Consider the following 16,989-nt stretch of genomic DNA (forward strand, 5'->3'; position numbering starts at 1 on the left):
TTTCTCTGTACCACCAGCGGGTGCCGAGTTGAATACATTCAGGGCGGGAACGTTTGTATCCATTCGAACGACTTGGCTAAGCTAGCGGAACCGCTGTATTTTAATTCGCCTGCACGTATTAAACGTTGTCCGTTGAAAACGTTACCGAAACGTGAAAACCGTGAAAATGTTGTCCGAATTCTGAAATTTGACGAAAATGTTTTTTCATAACAGTTATTAGATGAAAAATATTTTTTATTTCGCCGATAAGAATTATAACCCAAGGTTTATTTTTACGTTGCTTGATAACAGTTATTGCCCAGCGATTATTTTTTACGTTGCTTGATTGCCCAAACTTTTTTTTTTACGTTGTCTGATAAACGTTATAAGAAAAGAATATTGACGAAAACGGAAAAGGAGAAAAAGATAAAGATGATGAAAATAAAAGAGGAGGAGTGAAATAACTGTTATCAGACCACGTAAAAAATAAATGTTGGGAAATAACTGTTATCAAGCAACGTAAAAAATAAACGTTGGGAAATAACTCCTTTGTCTGCGGAAAATATATTTATGCTACATAACAGTTATCAGGCAACGTAAAAAGTAAACATTGGGTTATAACTATTACCAGCGATATATAAAATATCTCTCATCTAATAACAGTTATTGAACAACGTTTTTCCGATAAAACTTGCAGCTGTTATGCCCCTGTTCTGAACACATGATTTGGTTATAGTGTCTAAATCTCTAGTGGATGTAACTTAATTCTTTACTCAGTGTAGTAAATTGAGAATCTAAAAACTTAACCTTCCCCGTCCGTGCTCCTACATACATATGTATGTGTATTTATTTCAATTTTAGTGGTACCAGGAATATCAATTCAACACTTGACGTACATGTATGTATGTATGTGAAAAAATTTGATTTTGAAGTAGATAGCATTGTAAATACGAGCAAATGCACGTGCAGCTAAACCACATTGCCATTTAATATGTATGTAAATACATATGTATGTACCAGTGTTTATGTAGATATTTTGCCTCTCATTTCCAAAACCCAAACAAAAGAAAATCCTGTGAACAGCAATACGTATTGTTAAATTAAGTGAAACAAAAGCACACAAATGCATATTTAGAATGCGTTCACTTAGTCGGAATATTGCTGGTACAAAACATTTCATTGGCTCCCTATAAGAGGCGTCATTAGGTACGCGATCATTTTTTAGTCGATCGTGGCACGCATGTTGCATGCAGCCAACAACAATGGTTACAATAGCAACAAAAAGGAATGGAGTTACATATAACAATAATCAAAGCTAGAAGTGCTAGAATTGCATGCAAAACAAAAAATTGCACTTAGCACAGCATCAGGGCTGTTGCAAGCCTGCATTTAGCACACGTACTATGACCGCAAATTGCAGTAGTGCAGAATGCAATATAATACTTGTGCAGCCAAACTGCAACGGTGGAATGCATCAAAAAAATAAGGGTGCATGTATGTACATACATACATATAAGGGCTCCGTAGTGTAAAATGTCAGAGACATTTCAATGGATTATGTGACGAGTATTGTTTACTAGAGTTGTTTCAGATACACATACATACATACATCCATACATATATTGCAGAATATGCGGGGCTGCATGGTTGTATGGATATTCTTAAAACATTTCATGCAAACCAATTTTATATATGTATTTTTACAGATCTTAATAAGAATGAAACTCCGAATCTCAAAATTTAATATGGGGCAAAGGAGTATCCTTACGCCCTGCTAGGGTGGCCAGATGCGCCGATTTAATCAATGCATGTGCTCATTCTTTTATTGTACCGATTTTTAAGTTTGCACTGATTTTTACATTTAATAAATATTTTATACATAATCGACATTTGCTTGAGGCTAACATGTTCAAAAAATGGTTTTTGACAACTTATACCTGTGAGCAGATTGAAAGCACTTTACTGAACGTGTAAATGCAGCGTTAGTAAAATTCAAACCATTTTTCAATGCTATTGCGAATATTCGCATTCGCAACCGCGGAACTTCCGCATTAATTTTAACATTCGCATTCGCTTTCGCAATCGCAATAATCAATGCGGAGCTTTTGCGAATGCGAATATTGTGCAAGTGCACCGATAAAACGTCTATATGGAAAACAAAATGACAAAATGTAGCCAATATTTTTGCCTGTGACCATTGTGTAACAAAACTGGTCAAATGTCATATTTATCAACTTTGAGAAAAATTTCTTTAAACATATTATTTCTTAAGCTATATAACCGCGCTATCAACGGGCAGTCATACAAGTTCCAACTTCTACTTGACCTTTGACGTACGTCAAAGAGAACATAGTCTTTTTAACAAAAAATGTTTTTTTCTGCGCTTTAAATATCTGCATTGGTTTCTTTCTTTTTTTTGGACCAATCTTAAAAAAACTACTAGACACAAAAGAAGAAGATGTGCATTGTAATTCCTAACCAAATTTTCGTGATTTGCTTTTGATGTTACATATATTCGTTTCAAAAATTTCAAATGGGGCTCTATGGGGAATTTATTTTTAGCAAAAATTTTAAAAACAGTTATTTTGTTTAGTTGTCGGCCAATATTTTTTTCATAGGGATGTACATTGAATCCTTGGCTAAAAACTTCTTTGCTTTTTAAAGTCAGAGTTAGCTCCTTCAATAGGGATTTCCAGCAGAAATGATCAACGTCTGGCTATAAAGAGAATCGATGCTCAAATAATTAAAAAACTATAGGTCTGACTTTTAATAAAATAAGAATTACGTTATAGTCCGGTCAATTTAGACATTCGAAGTTACAATAATTCCCACCCAGCTGAAAATTGGTAGGATTGTTCAAAACACCATCATAAATGGAATCTAGAAAGTCCTCATCGATCCGATACTTGGAAAAAAAGTTATTCGAGGTCAAAGGTCACGAAAACGGGTTTTTTTGCGATTTTCAGCCGAACGGTAAGTTTAAAATTAGTTTAGACAAACATTGTAGATCAGATAATTATCAATAAAAAAATGTCGAAATACTTTTTTTTATAAAAGCCACCGTTTCCGAGATATAACGACTCGAAAAGTTGGAAGAGTTGTAATCGTCATCTATATCTATATATATAAAAATTAAATGTTTTCCGTATGACGGCGATGCCTGACCAAACGGCTGAACCGATTTCACTTATGTAAAAAGTACTCTTTTGGACCTTCTGTGCGGAAGGTTTTTCGATTAAAAAAAAATAAAAACTTTTTGCTGTTGTTGCCAAAAAATTAAGAAAGTTCAGATGTCAAAATTTTACAATTCCATAGAGTTTTCTGTATATTGTATGTCTGAGATTGAAATTCTTATAAAAAAAACAGGGTGGTTTAAAAAAAATAACAATTTTTGTTTCGATTCGGCACGACTTTAAAGACAGAATTTTGTTCAAAATTTTCATTCCTGGAAAATAATAATTTATTTTCCATATCCACCTATTTATTTTTCAAACCAGTCGCAGAAGAAAGTATTAAAAATGAATTACAAAAACTAAAATCGAAAAAACGCTGACGAAGTTACAGATTCGGTCCCCCATTTCTGAAAAAGCCAAAGGAGTTCGAATGAAGAATTCTTTTTAAAAAGCTTTAGAAAAACCTAGCACGTCTGGTTTGGCTTGTAAGCGCTGTTTAAGCAACAATCTCGCCATTATGCTAAATTCTAATTGTTTCCTAAAAATACTTGGCATCCGCATTCGCATCCGCATCCGCGGATGTTAGCTGTCAGATATTCGCATCCTCGGATGTCTAAAATTCCACATTAGCAACATCCGAGCATTCGGAATACTGTTTTGCCGAAGTCAATATCAGTATGAGCTGTTTAAGTATCGTTCATCCTTTATTTCTTTTAGGTATCGATACTACTAAGCCAACGCGCTGCTCAGCCATACAAAGCAGTAGTATTGATTGAGTTTGCAATAGTTGGCGTTCAACGCAAGCCAATCTCTGATTGTTACTACCTACTTGAGAACAAAACTGAAACAGTGTTGATAAGCATCAGAAAATGCAACAGGCTGCAACATTCAAAGATGGAAACACATCAACAATATCGATGCGACAAAAGTTTGGGTACTGTAATTTTTGTCCCGTCATTACAGCTATAGAAATAACGGTTGTAAAATGTAAAACGTAGATTTTCAGAGGGAAGCATAATTAGTTTAGTTCATGACTTCAAAATTTCTAGCCTCCACTACAAGCGTGCCTACAACAAATTTAATTCATTAACACGAGTGCTAACAAGGTTTGTTATTTTGCCATTCAAAGTCTGTACAGTCTCTCAGTGGGCCATTTCGTTTTTCGAATTCCCTAGAGTTTTCACTGAATTTATTCTTGCAATGCAGGGCGCAAGTAGTGTTGCCACTTTTTTTTTCAAAAAAAAAAACTTGATTCCAACGAAAAAACTGTGATGTCAACAAAAAACCTTAAAAAATAAAGGCATTTTTGGAAAATTAAGATTTTTTAATTGTATTTAACATAAGCAAGAAAAACCAACTAATTTTAATTGAAATAAAAACAGTTTAAATAATAATTTATTTTCGAATGAAAAATTATAGTGAAGATGACACAACGTCGAAGCCGATTTGTCTTCAAAATAAATTCGGAAAAGGATGACGGAAATTCGTTCCAAATTCCCACCCTGTCGGAAAAATCAATCACCACCAATATAATTTAAATAATATGTAGCTTAGCAAAAACATTCTTTAGAAAATTGTAAATTCAAATTTCGTTATTTTCCGTAAATTGAATAGTTAATTCTTTTATACAATTGATTCGATACTTCAAATTTAACACAATCTGAAGCATCTTGGAAGGGATCTTTATCAAAATACCACTGTTATGGAATTTCCCATTTATTTCTCATTTTAGATGCATTTACCACTTAAAACTATGAATATGGCAGCACTGCGCGCAAGTAAACTAACCGAAGATTATGCCCGGGAGTGCTGGCACTACTTGTCTACAAAACTACAGTCATATTACGTATGTATGTATGCACATTAGGGTGGTCCAATATAAGTAAAGTCAGAATTTTAATGCACTCAATCCTGGGGTTCTATATCGAAAAAATATACCCCTCTTTTTTATTTTGAAATCAAAAAATATATATTTAGAGGTCTTTCGCAGAAATTTATATTTTTCGATCGGAAAACTCTGGTTGTCTTCAAGAGACTTCCAATAACAAAACCCAACTGCTTATTTAACCAATTTTTAGTACTATAGTTTTTAATTTATCCCCCATTGCATTTTCTGGGTGTTTTTGGCGAACCACTATAAAATATAGTTACTATGAAAAAATTGTTAATAAAAAATTGGATATTATATTGAAAATCTCCTGAAGAGAAACAGAGTTTTCCGATCGAAAAATATTGATTTTCAAGAATTCTATACAATTTCTACGAAAAATTATTCTTTCCTATATAAAATTCATGGAAAACTTTGAGCGTTTTGAGCGACCTCTAAATACTTTTTGTTTTCCAAACAAGAAAATAGTACCTAATACTTATATGAAAAATTCTGACTTTACTTTTTCACATGCATTTTTGGACCACCCTAATGTGCATATTTACTGCATATGTATGTAAGTACATACTTGAATAAAATAAATGCAATGCAGCAACTTTTTTTCAACTGAAGTGTTTGTTGCTGCTGCCCTGCTGCCGTCTTCTTAGTACTTATTGTTGAAACTCTATTTTTTGTCCTTTTGATACGAGTATGAACGTTAACTTTTTTCTTCCGTTTTTGCTGTTATTGTATTCATTACAATTCATTAGTGTTGTGCGTTATTTGTTTTTATGTTGAGCGCGTATATGATTTCTTTATTCCCGCAGCAAGTACTGGACCAAATGGAGCAAGTTGCTTCTACGTGCATACATACATATGCACGTATGTATGTATACCCTTCGTAATTTGATGCATGCATACTACATATAAGATTGTGTGCACACATTGTCTACATGTAAAACGCAATGTTGAGCATTTAGTTACGCGCTATTTGTAAATGCAAGTGAAGACGTTGCCGAAACCACCGGTCAATTGCCTTCTTGTGACGTGCGGCAATGGGCTGGGATGGATGCACGCATTTGTATGTATGTACAGTGGAAACTTAATTGATGATCCGACTATTCGTTGATTCGAATAATCGGTAATCCGAACAGCTGTTCTCACAGCATTAGCTACTCAGTAATTAGTAATGCTCTGCTCAGGTTTTCGGTAAATTTGCAACGGTAATGTAACCAACAGTTACGGTAAGGACCAGATGAAAAATGAATAGGTAATATAAATTTTTATTTCTTTTCTTATTCTAAAAGTTATTGCATTATCTTTAATATGTCATTTTATAAGACTTTCATGAATTATTTAAATACTTGATTTTTTACTAAAAATTGTGTTTTTTTAATAAATTTTCATATTCTGTAGCTACCCGATAATCTGACAATTTCGATAATTCGAATCGGCTCTGCAATTATTAGATCAGAATATCGGGTTTTGGCTGTATGTGGAAAGTCATACATTTGCAAAACCGCGTATCAAAATAATGCAAAATCGCGTATGTGAGGTTGCATAAATTATCTTCTAGAGTGTAAAAACACTCATATTTGAAAATGGCGAATGCCATTTCCGTGAAAAAAGTTTTTTAACTATTAGATTTCTGAGGAGAAAAATCCAAACATTTTAAAGCATCGAATCCGAACATACAATTTTGCTTTAGAATAAAAAGATAATACACTATTATTTAAAACAAAACAAAGAGAAAAACTTTAAAAATGATCGGAAACATGTATACACATAATAATAATACGGTGGCGAGTATGTAAGTAGATATTTTAGCAAGATTTGTCTACTTTTCCTTGCACAAAAAATGTTTGTTATTTTATTATGAAAATATAGCTTACTATCTAAAAAAACGTTTATAAAATTTCGACGAATTTTAAAAAAGGAGCCGTTTAATTTGAAAGTGGTATAAGTCCCTCCGTAGCTATTGTGCTTAAATGAAAATGCATCTGTAAATCGCTCTATCGTCATAACCTGTCGACAAAACCTTCTACCTTTGGTTGATGAAGTGGAACGAATAACCGACGCGTTCAGATACAAGTACCTGGTCCTCTAAGCACAACAGGTGTGAAGTGACTTATGCCAATTTCAAAATAAACGACTCAAACGTTGATCAAAATTTTAAACAATTTAATCAGATCTTCTAGAATTGTTTTGAGTATGCAGTTTTGTTTTTTAGTATAATAAAGTGCAAGTTTCAGGTAGATGTGATTAGTCGTTGGTTTTTGACAATTTTTCGTTCGCTCATTTTCTTTCATGTTCAAATTTTTTTTTTATGGAGAATATGAACAACATCTGCTACAAAAAAAAAATACCAAAAATCAACGGTAAGTTTTAGCTACTTAAAATTTGCAATTTGCATTGAATGGGCTACAAAACTGCATGCTCAGCAATATTTCTAAGACATCTACTAATTAATAAGCTCAAGACTTTGATTAAACTTTGTCGAATTTCGCCCATTTTTGACAAAGTTTGAAATTTTGACTTACATGGGTCTTGTTAGATAAGGAGCTACACTTTCATAATAATATAATAAACATTATCTGCATTTTCGCAACTGTATCTAGTAGATACTATCTACAGCTCACATTTCGCGATTTGAGTTCGATTTAAGTTGTTTAAAATTAATGAATATCTAAGGCCCGGGACTAATCCCGTGATCCCGAGATTGTGATAACGACATACCGAAAATCCCGGGATCTGAAAAAGCTTAAAAATTAACATACCTAGTCCCGACCTTTAAAAAATATTCAGCGGAACAATTTTCTCAAAATCGGTACTGTCCTGCCAAAATCGGTGCGAATGGTCACCGTATGTATAACTCCTCAGAACGAAAGAGTACTTTGAGGGCTCTATGAGTTTTATTTTTTAAAACTTGCAATTTAAAAATTACAATAATTCTATAATAGAACACAAGAAGATATTTTATTTTTAATTTTGCCACTCCAAATTTAGTTTTGGAACGCACCCGCCATGCAAATTTACATCATTGGATCTAATCTTCACAGAAAAGTCTTGAAAAGGGTCTACGAGCAAAAAAAGTCTGGGAACCTCTGGATTAGATGGAGACGAAGCAAAAAAAAAAGGTTGCATGTATTTCATATGTGGCGTCCAATAACTTAATGACATCTTCAGCTTCTTATGCTCGGTAGCCGTACAGCTTTTACAAACTTATGCTATTACTCGTACTTCTAGTTCTACACGGAAAATCTCTGCTTTAACGCATCGCATACAGAACATTCAATTTATCTACAATTATTCACTATGTAAGACAATAGCAACTAAAGCCTGGCATTCGGTTAAACGACGATTAAGTTAGACTTTAGTTAGCTAGTGCCAGAGCTGCTTTGCTTTGTCACTTCGCCTCGCGCGCGTCTGTGTCGCCAATGAACTTTAATAAATTGCCACGGGAATGGGAACACTCACAAAATGAGAAACGGTCAAGAAAGCAGAGTGGCACTAGGCTTCAATTCAGCCAAGCTCTGCGCAGCAGCAATCAAATAACAATCCACAACTTCACGACAAAACAATGGAAGCAAATCACACCGGCAGCCAACCACAACCCCACGGCGCACTTGGAGAGTGCGCGTTAGTCTGAAGGCTGGTGAAAATCTAACAAATCAACAATTGCCGTATGATTGCGACTAATGAGTCCGACAATTGCAGAAATCAGCCAGTCAGCCAGTCAAGCAAGCAGTCAGACTGTCAGCGAGGCAGTGCACTAAGAAAAAAAAATTAGACACATAATGCCCGCGCAACTGGCAAACACTAACCAACAACATTCTGCGAGTAGTCGGCGGAGGCTGTATTTGACGCTGCTTCAACTTTAATGCAGGCTGACTGCCTCCTAGGTGACTGCCATCCAAGTATGTAATTGAATATATGTATGTACATAGGAATTGTTTATAGGCATTGAGACTATTTCGTGGACTGTAGCATAGCAAAAGTTGAAATGCAAGTTAAGCGCCTGAACCGGTGGTGCACTAAGTCTTACTAAGACGCGACGACTTGAGTTGCATTAAGCTGAGTTGACTTGACTTGAGTTGAGTTGAGTTGATGATGAGGATGGCGTCGACGCCATTGAAGAGGACGATGATGACGGCGGTGACGGCGGTGACGACAACGACGAGTATGACAATGAAGCGTAGATCCCGAAGATGTATGTACATACAAATGTATGTCCGCCTGCGTCTCTGATGACGACAAAGACGACCGCTTAAGGCTCGCGACCGCATATTTTGCGCTGCGTACGCATTTTTATATGCCAACCTCTGCACAGTTGCGTTGAACTTCTGGGTTGGTATCTACGTATGTAGGTATGTAAGTGGGTATGCCAATACCACGCTAAGTATGCACTTACGTAAGAAAGTAGTAAGGTGGTTGGTCGCATGTTTTGTGCGGCAGAAGCTAGGAGTTATAGGTATGTAGCAGGGGGTGGGAGAATAAAGCGTAGCAATCCTGTTAGAACCTCAACTGCCTTTACGCTATGAATTCAGTGGTGGCTAGATTTCTAATCGATGTTTATCTGTTGGCGTTCGTGTGTGCATTTTTTTTTAATAAATCGATATATGTACATACATATGTATGTACGTAACCAATCGAGAAGATCTATTGGAGAATAGGGCTCAGAAAGGAAAACTTAAAAATATAAAATTTTTGAAAATCTAGAACAGTGCGCACAACGTTATTCCTCGTTCTCGTAGAAGTCGCGGACGTTACAACGTTTTACAAGGTGTATTCAAAAAGGAGGAGTGCCGTCTTTGTGCTTTCAGCGAAGATGTCATCAGCTCTTGAACCATGTGCAGAACAATTTCAGTTATCACAGGGGGAATTTTGATTACACAGGTGCAGTTTAGGGCTTGTAATTCGTAAATAAATAAATTATGTGTGTTTTTTGGACGGGAAAATTTATCCACTTTATTTTATCAAATGATTTAACCCTCTACTGCATGAATTATGCAAGAGATGAATAAAAGAGTTTAAACCGTTATTTACATATTAATAAATCTTTATCGAAAGAAAAACGACTCCAAGTCATTTATTTTAAATTTTATTTTGTACAGAAATATGTATATGGAAAATTATATAAAAACAATATAAAATAGTTTGGCGTGGCAAATGTTAAAACTGCTTCTGATAGAATATTTTGTGCTGATTACGAATCCGTAAGTATAAAGTTTCCATCGGCTCGAGATTTTGAGAAAAACGAGATCAAACTGTCAAAAAATATCGCTTTTGGCAACACTTATAGTAATTTTTTTAAGAGCAAAAACTGGTTTTTGATTTTCAATAGCACTATACTCCAGTATTTTGTTATTGTTCAATATATGAGAGTTATTGCTTTAATTTAAGTGTAAGTCGAAAGTTCTATCAGCTTTTGTTTTTTTTGCTAGAACTTCTCAAGTAAATCAAAAACCTCGTTTTTCTCAAAATGTGGAGCTGATGGAAACTTTATACTTACATATTTGTTATCAGCACCAAAAAGTCTATCAAAAACAGCTTTTACATTTGCCGTACCAAAATCAGTGTTTCCATGTGTTATTGATTGACACAGAGGAGGATGAGGGAATTAAGAAAATATATTGTTTTTTTTTTTTTTTTTACAAGAACCACTGAGTTTTTCATTAGTTTTTGCCTTGCCAAGTAGTGACACCATATTTGGGTTCGTATGCGGTAGAGGGTTAATTTAACTATCTGCGAAGGGGGACCAGGGGACTACGAAAGGCTTTGGGTAGAATAAGTGCGATGATACGCTACTAGTACAGCTGGGAGCTGGGGAAGATATGATAAGAGTAGGTGTTTTTGTGGACACGTCCTCTCGACTACTGCATGCTGGTTCTAAAACTCCATCGTCGCTTATAATGAATATACCTGTCGGTATTTTCAGGTCATCTAAAGTTACATCAAACAATGGTATAAATATTATTTACATCAGGGCACATTCCGGAACCTGTGTTCTGGTATTCGAGAGGATTGCGCAACGAGGAGTTTGAACTTCTTCAGAGATAACTTCTAATATAACGTCAGAATCTATGCCCAAATCTCGTAATTGGGATGAGAGTTCAGTTATCACTTAGTACGCAATTCTGTATCGAGTTTTTCTGGCAAGTCATTTCATCCTGCGTTTGTATTGCAATTGCTTCGGATTTTAGATATTTCGTATAACCTTCTGCATCGGGATTTAAAAAATATAAACCGCATTTGCGAAATCCATCCAGCAGATGTGACCATTAAAACTGTTATGGTTTCTTTTTCGGAGGCAGTGGATATTTGGTACACATTTTCGTACCCTTTCGGAGCAAAGAATATTCCTGTTTTTCGGCACAAAGAAAAACTTGTTACGTCGCCACTAAATACTCGTGAAGGGTCTTGCAAAACATCCTCGCTATTAATATCTTTTAGATATTCGGTTAGTTTAAAGGACCGTTGCCTTATAGATATTTCTGTAATTACAGCTCTGCCTTTGCTTATAGACTCGGCTTTTCAGAATGAAAGTCCAGGATTGCGCTTGAAAAATAGTTTTAGCTACGTCTAACCAGGTATACTATCTTTGAATGGGGTTCTCCTTCCACTATCTTTCATGATTTTTTGGTCTGCAAATAGAATTTCGGACCGTTTCTATATTTAGACTCAGCAACTTTGCATTTAACACGGTCTTGGGCAGTTGACTGTTTATTTTCCTTGTTTATTTGTGAGCATGCTTGTCCTGAATCCGCATTATTCATTCTAAAAATATGTCTAATTTATCCACGAGAGGGTTAAAAACTATTACAGTAATGAAAAATGTGGATGTCCGGTTAATAAAATCGCGTTATTTTTTAATACTTTTAGTCACCGGGCTTTTTGTCATTAATTTTACTTGAATTTGATTCTTGAATCTACATTGCTAAATGAACTATGTATCACTAACGAAAAAATTAAAATATGGACGTTTTCACACTCTAAAGCAAACACATAAAGTGATGGTGTTACAGCCGTGCAGCATTTAAAAACAAATCAAGGTCTCCTTTGATTTCAAATTATTATTAGTTGCGTTCCCTAAATCGCAAGAAGTTGCAAGAATTTACAGGAATTTACCCGAAATCGGTCCCGTACTCGGTTCTCTGGTGAAGTAGGGAAAAAATGGGATATTAAAATCGATCCTCTCTTTGTCAGAAGTTGCAAGATTTTACCCGAAGAATTTTTGCTGGTAAAGTGTCAAACCATCAGCTGTTCAAATGATTTGAAAGTTGAATAAGCAAAAAAAGTAGATCTGCATTTCACAGTCTTAAATATATCGCAGCAAAGAAATATCAAGTTTTGTAAGTATTTTTGTTAATTTGCTTGTGTATTTGCATATAATTTAGCAGTTCGGCAAATCATAAAAAACTGCTGTGTAAACGAAAAATGGCGCCCACTGTGTATTTGACAGTTTTACCAGTTTTTACCCGAAAAGCGTTCCCGTACTTTTTGGGCTTTCTCTTACTCCGAGAGCAATTTTGCTTTTTGACAGTTTTACAGGTTTTATCCAGAAAAGTTGGGGAACAAAACTATTATTTATCAACGGTTTTCTTATTTCAGGCAAAAAAGACAAAAGTGTCCGGTCACTAGGTGGTGTCCGATCACTAGTTACCGATAGTTAACCCCACTCGATTGAGAACTCTACCCACCCATATGTATGTACATACATACATACATACCCATGTACATATTTGCATGCATATGTAAGCATAAAGAGCCATCCATATTTTGGCGACTCGAAGTGTAAACTGCATGCGGCAAGCACATGTCGCCAACGCGCACGTACCGAGCATGCGTGACAACGTCGCTCCAAAATGAGTATGCGGCTCAACGCGTACCAATCGTCCCAATTTATTAACGCGCACATTTGCTAAGTTCACTTTTTCCTTATGTTTGCCAATTGTGCTTTATGATCTCCACAGCGTGACATTGCTTTGTGTTTAATATTTCTTTTGTTTTCACAATATTTTTATTATATGCAGGTATGTATCTTTTATTTTTGTGTGCGATTTTTTTTTTTGTGGCGCGTCACCAGCATTAATTTTTGCATGCGCATCCAATTTCCACAATGGCATATTTAAAAGGTTTTTCTTTTTTCACTTCACTAAATGCACTTCGTGTATACTTAGTCTTCATGGATTCGCATTGCTACTTTTATTTTTTCTGATTTTTAGTGGCTCACTGCTGGTCTCGCCTCCTTTTCTACTTATTGGCGCGCGAGGTGCTTCCATTTTAAGGAGGGTTTGTTTACATTTGCATTGAAGTTCAACAAAGTTCATTCCAGTCTTCTCCTTTTCATCTCTGATTTACTGTGATGTTGCTTTAGTTTATTTGGTCTGCTTACATTTTTATGGTAATATGCACATACATATGTACATATTACTTCAAAATATTGAAAATTGTAGATTCTTAGTTAACACACTTTTTAGAATGCATGTGGAATAGCTTCTTTCGCTTCTTTCTTTAATGTTTTTATAAGGTTTTCTTTTATCGTTTTTCATTTCTTCTTCATTAATATTGATTTAAGGTTGCGTTGCTCCTGGTTATTGTTCGCATGACGGTTATTTAGTATGGTTGATTCCTATTGGATGGAATTTCATAAGTTACGACAGCAAAAAAGTAAATATTTACTTACATATGTACATACCTGCTAAAGCTTTAATTTAAATGCGCGCTCAAGTATAACCTCCCAAAAGCACAGCAAAGGGCGTTATTTGAACATGTACATATGTACATTGGGGTGGTCCAAAAAAAAGTAAAGTCGGAATTGTCTAGGATTGTTCTATACCGAAAAATATTGTACCCCTGTTTTTATTTTGCAATCAAAAAGTATTTAGAGGTCGCTTAAAGTTTTCCATGTATTTTATATGCAAAAAAAAACAATGTTTCTTAGAAATGGTATAGAATTTTTGAAAACCAATACCTTTCGATCAGAAAACTCTGTTTCTCTTCGGGAGACTTCCAATAATAATACTCAATTATTTGTTTTACCATTTTTTAATACTACCGATTTTTAATGAGCCCTCCGATTTCTTTTTGGGGTATTTAGGGGTCCTACAAAAAATAGCTAATCGCTAAGCTAAGTGTGAGAATGAGTTTTAACCGCCAAAATTGTGTACACTTCTCTTGCAAAAAAATTTACTGGATTTCATTCGGTGAGTTTTTGGTTGTGAGTTTTGCACTCGGTGTACACTACATTTTGTCACAGTTACAGTCGCCCTGCTGAGGGCACATAATGTACTTTGCTGTTTCGTGTTCTTCATTGCACAACCAACAGTGGTCAGAGTTAACAATCCAACTCCTTTGACAAGAGTTGCATTGCCCTACAGTTAGAAAGCCAGTAACAATTCTTACTTCATGCCAATTGAGGTGAAGGTATTCTTCGGTTCTCCTTGTTGATTTATCAGGAATGAAGGACTGGGCCTCTCTGTTACCTTCCGTATTTGTCCAGTAATGTTACGCTTCGTTCTTCATTCAGATATAGTAGCTTCGCCTAACGGAGCTCCAAGGTAGACCCGTAATGGGTCCTGAGCGTGTGAATCCCAGGGCAGCCCCTTTTCTGGCGAGAATATCTGCCACTTCATAGCCCATGACTCCACTGTGTCCCGAACCCATATGAAGCCTTCAGGCAGTCCCACAGCTTTGATTTCGCGTGAAATCCATGACGCTGATCCCGTGGTCGAAGAGTTTCGAAAATGAAGGTTAAACTTACTTTCCGAGCTCTATATCGACAAGAACTGCCTGGACATTTCTTATGAAAAGATCCTTCGACTCTACACCCTCCGATGGACAATCAACGTAAGCGTTACCGACGAACACTGTGGAAGGACCAAATGTATACGCTTTTGTTTGGGATGAACAACAGGCAGAACTTCGGAAAGAAAAGAGGCAATGAGAGCAGTTTGCAGTTTACCAAATAATAAAATGAAATTTATGAAATACGAGTATTTTATTTCTTTTATTTCAAAATCACTTTGTGTACAAGAAATCTTAAATCATAACTAATCTCATTTTATTGAACTAATACTCGCACTCTTCACCCAAGCGCTCAATTTCGTCCAAAATACAATCAAGCTCCGGCTCTTCTAACACGGGAAAACAGGTGAAAACCATGCGGAAAAAATTACCCAAGCCGCGATATTGCAATGGCGTGTATCCGATCATCACTGTGCCGCTATAAGCCATGCGCTCCTTAATCTTGGGCGCAACCTAATAAATATTAATAAATATTTATAGATAGTAAAAAAAAAATACTATACTCATGTGTATGGGTACTCAATAATTTACCGTAAATAGCCGTTCCCGCCACTCATCAGTTTCCTCGAGACCTCTTAACGCCTTCGGTATGTACCAAAAGCAAACGTTCATGTATTGAAAATCATCCAGAACCAAACGAAAACGATCGCTTCCACGTTGCTTTATTTTCTTAATTAGCACTTTCGAGATATTTATTCCATGATCGAGAAGCCGTCCAAAACTACCATAGCCACGAGCTTTCAGCATTAGCCAAAATTTAAATGCATCAATTTTGCGTCCACATTGTATACTCTTATTGCCTGTGTCATAGGAGACATCGTAAAATTTGTCCTGCTGAAAGAGGTAATTTACTTGTGTGCTATTGCAGCGCGAGAGTAGGTCACGTTCGCGCGTGATAAAGAGCGAACATTGTAGTGGAGCACCGAGCGATTTGTGTGGATTCCAAGCGAAAGAGTTTGTGCGCTCAAGGCCGGCCAGCAGGTGACGATTCTCATAGGATAGAAGAGCTGAACCACCTAGGCATGCCTAGAGATATTTACATATGTTTATGCTTGTATTACTTTTTGTTAGAATCGTTGCAATACTCACATCCACATGCAACCACAATCCATATTTCTCACACACATCGGCTGTTGCATTGAGATCATCGAATGCCCCTAACACCGTGGTGCCAGCGGTAGCATTCACAAAGAACGGCTCATGCCCCGCCTCTTGTGCCTTCACAATTTTCGCCTCCAAATCGGTTGGCAGCATTTGACCATATTCATTTGTTTTGACGACCACACAATTATCGGCGCCTAAACCCAGCCAATGGGCGGCTTTGATGAAACTATAATGCGATTCTTCAGATGTGAAGAGGACAAGTGGACGCATGCCAAACATGCCAGCGGTTTTGACGTCCGGATGACGACTGTAGCGGGCCAGGACAAGGCCATACCTATTTGTAAAGATGGAGGTGGAGTAAGCTACTTTTTATAAATATTAGAGCTTAAATTCGAGTGACATTGAATCTAAAGTAAATGTAAGATGAATTACAAGGCGAATACATATAAGGTGGTATCGATTGAACAAATACAACAATTGCTTGTATTTTGTTTTTGCTTTTAGCGGGCTATTGCCAAATTTCAGCTATTCTTCCCCGAATGAAAAAGGGCGACAGAAAATACAAACACTCTCACGTTTTCACTCACTCACTAACGAAATTCAAAATTTTGACAATCAAACGCTACTCACGGCTGATGAAACAGCACCACCTTATATAAATTCGCCTTGATGAATTAATAAATTAAGAAAAGCGAGCATAATTTTGAGTAAAATTACATCCATATATTTATTTCATTTTCAACTAGCGGACCTGGATCGCACAACGGTGGAAAAATAGCATATATTTAAAATGATTTTTGGAGCTTTGGCGGTGGCTTATGAACTTGAGCCTCAAATTTTATATACATACGTACATTTCCCGACATTTAAATGCGGATTAGAAAATCGTGCGTCGGGGACATTTAAAATTTATTAAGGAGGCTAAAACTATCTCATAGCGTAAAATCAAAAGTAACTTTTAAAATAGAGCCAACAATTATTTTCCATTTATTATTTATTAAGATAAGTAAGCCTGCGAAGTGCAGCCGCTTTGCCTTTGGCTTCAAGGCTGTCTCACAC

General features: G+C 36.0%; 2 protein-coding genes across 2 annotated transcripts in view; one reads left to right on the forward strand and one right to left on the reverse strand.

Annotated features, from left to right (window-relative positions):
* Nucleotides 1-16,989, forward strand: part of LOC118739162 (uncharacterized membrane protein DDB_G0293934-like) — a gene marked incomplete in the record, with an annotated part of 266,030 nt that overhangs the window by 123,995 nt on the left and 125,046 nt on the right.
* Nucleotides 15,017-16,989, reverse strand: part of LOC118740140 (glutamate decarboxylase 1-like) — an 8,238-nt gene continuing 6,265 nt past the window's right edge. Inside the window, exons 4-6 of the mRNA XM_036471634.1 lie at nt 15,916-16,292; nt 15,358-15,852; nt 15,017-15,279 (exon numbers count right to left, since the gene is read on the reverse strand). Of these exons, the coding sequence (XP_036327527.1) occupies nt 15,091-15,279; nt 15,358-15,852; nt 15,916-16,292 (1,061 nt within the window). The 3' untranslated portion in view covers nt 15,017-15,090. The remainder of the gene's footprint in view (nt 15,280-15,357; nt 15,853-15,915; nt 16,293-16,989) is intronic.

This window comes from Rhagoletis pomonella, unplaced genomic scaffold (assembly GCF_013731165.1).
Source record: "Rhagoletis pomonella isolate Grant_MI unplaced genomic scaffold, Rhpom_1.0 Rhpom_scaffold_00005, whole genome shotgun sequence".
Lineage (NCBI taxonomy): Eukaryota > Metazoa > Arthropoda > Insecta > Diptera > Tephritidae > Rhagoletis > Rhagoletis pomonella.